The sequence below is a fragment of the Rhea americana genome, unplaced genomic scaffold, assembly GCF_003343005.1.
Source record: "Rhea americana isolate MKP2758 unplaced genomic scaffold, rheAme1 scaffold_3, whole genome shotgun sequence".
In the NCBI taxonomy this organism is placed as follows: domain Eukaryota; kingdom Metazoa; phylum Chordata; class Aves; order Rheiformes; family Rheidae; genus Rhea; species Rhea americana.
In genome coordinates, this window is record NW_028186423.1 from 11,984,597 (window position 1) to 11,987,066 (window position 2,470).

Below are 2,470 nucleotides of genomic sequence, written 5' to 3' on the forward strand. Positions count from 1 at the left end.
GGGGGGGGGGAGGAAGGCTCGTTTGTAAAGACTGGTGACACTGGCTTTCAAACAGCAGTGAAATTTTCAGGTTGATTATGTCCCAATAGAAAGCTTTTTTCACCACTGCCTCCCCAGACAAATTATATATATAAGCAAAAAAATTAAATAAAATAAAAAACCCTATTAATGTAGCTTTACATCATTAATAAAAYGCTCCTATCATACATCTCCAACCTATTCAGTACAGTTACTAATTTACACTGGAGACCACTTTGCTGTTCCTGTTACATTTCAGAGTTGGAGACCCACCAGAAACCAGAAAATGGAGCCCATATGCCAGTGCTATATAAAGCAACGTTGCAAACTTGACATGAGTATGTACCTGCCGTGGTAAGCAAAAAAAAAAGGAGGAAAAAAAAGAAGAAGAAGAAATCCATTTGTTTTATGATGGATAATGAAAAAAAAGGTTTACTTACTTAATCGGGGAGGGGGAACTGCCAAAGACTAGTAGAATTTTACAAGTATGATATAAATCATGATGCAAGTGAACTTAACCGTTTACCTTCAGTATCTAACATAAAACTGCTCTTCTGCTCTGTTTCTAAATACACATGTATATTTTACATAAACTTATTTTTGTGTGCTGCCAAGAGCAAATACCTGGTAAAGATGTGAAAAGACTGCTTTCTGAAACAGAATATTACATTCCCGTAAATGATAGTTTAAGAAAATCCAACTAGCAGGAATACACCCAGTGTTTAAAAGTGACCACTCCTACACACATTACAACGTCCTGCACCACCCTGTCTGTCATCAACACAAATTTCATCTCAGACCATTTACTCAGCTAAACAACTCTGTCCTCCAGTAAGAAAAGGGAACGGAAAGGTTTAGGTGGATTTATAGGGTGACGTTTATTTGATTGGCACATGTCTTCTGAAGCTGCTCTATGCACATGCTTTTAATGTAAATATGAGTGTTTGTTTCCCTTGCACTGCAAGCTGACAGCACAGCATGTGCTTATTTTTAAAAAGATAATAACCAAAGACGACGTTTGTCTCAGATTTTCTCAGCAAACGTGTAGAAACAGTCCTTCAGTGAGCTGTGCAGTTAAAGCAGAGTGACAATATTATCTATACACTTTATCCAGATTACCTATTCTACTGCACTTGCACTTTAACCAAACAAAGTCAGCCTTTATCAGTCGAATTAAAGTTAGCATTACCATTTCGATACACAGAGCAGTGCCCGGGGGTTGGGGAGGCGGGGAGGAGGAAGAGAAGCGATGGAGGGAATACAGCACAAAGGATTTGGTACTTCCAAACACCCAGTTTAAATGCGCTATTAATCAGTTCTGGCATGTTCTCTTTTTTTTTTTTTTTTTCGGTCCTCAGTATGGAAGTTCACAGAAAGTTACAACAGCGGTTCTGCAACCAACAAAATCAGGATGGGGCTCCAGGCGCCCAGCCGCCACCCGGTTACCACAGGCTCCTGCCACCGGCCCCCAACGGCCGCGCTGCCCGCGAGCCGCGCTCCCCAACGGCCGCCCCCCCTCCCCCCGGTGCGGCTCGGTCCACCTTAACTGCCAAGCGCAGCCCCCGGCCCCGCGCTGGGCACCGCCGCGAGTGACAGCCGCACAGCCGGGAGACGGCCCCGGCGGGAGCACCGGGACCGCCGCCGCCGCCAGCTCCGCCTTAACCCCTCGCTCCCCGCCGACCCACACGCAACGCTCCTGCGTGACAAACTAGTGCAGCAAATCCCGAATTTCGGCATGACACGTATTTGTTTGCCCAGGCACCGCCACTTCTGTGACCGAGCGGTTCCACTCCATGTAAACTACGTATGTTAGCATGCATTATTTGACGAGGGTTTGGATTTTTGTTTATTTAACAGCCTTCTCACTGGTAATCTAATAACCTTGCATTCAGGCTCGCTTTGCCAAAGCATTCCCTCCCTCCTGCCCACCAACACTTCCCCGCTTAAAAGATCAGCCTTCCAACATTTTAAAATGATTTAACTTTAGTATATGTTTTTTTTTAGAAGAAGAAAGCTGACTGGGACAGCAAAAAAAATGTATGTTTATTCTGATAAGAAATGGAATAGGCACAGACCTGAACAGAAGCTGCAGAGCAGGAGAAACTGTTTTCTTTCCCTTACACAGGGTCCCCGCTCTCTCCCCGACACTCACAGGGGCAGTGTCACACACACACACACACACTCCCGCACTCACTCTCRCAGGCGCACACACGCTCACACCCGCGCACACACTCGCACAGAGCCGCCCCGGCGGCTCGCTGCAGTTCCCAGGAAATGAATGGGGGGCAACCCCGGGAACTGTGGCGCTCGCCGCCGACTTACCCGCATCACATGATGTGCTACAGGCAGGGTGGGCCGGTGGGTGGAGGCTCCGCCGCCCGCCAGCCTCCCGCCCCGCGCCGCACCACCACGTAGCGCCGCGGCGGGGCCCCGAGCGGGGGCAACCGCCTCG

The 2,470-nt window shown here is 48.0% G+C and overlaps 1 protein-coding gene across 5 annotated transcripts in view; it reads right to left on the bottom strand.

Annotated features, from left to right (window-relative positions):
* The window catches only part of KLF12 (KLF transcription factor 12), a 258,868-nt gene extending 256,404 nt beyond the window's left edge, over positions 1-2,464 (bottom strand). For 4 of the 5 annotated variants that reach the window (XM_085309507.1, XM_085309508.1, XM_085309504.1 and 1 more), the window contains exon 1: positions 2,341-2,464. In XM_085309507.1, the coding sequence (XP_085165633.1) occupies positions 2,341-2,346 (6 nt within the window). In that variant the 5' untranslated portion in view covers positions 2,347-2,464. The other variant, XM_085309505.1, reaches the window with a different exon arrangement.
* Between the last annotated feature and the right edge of the window lie 6 nt (positions 2,465-2,470).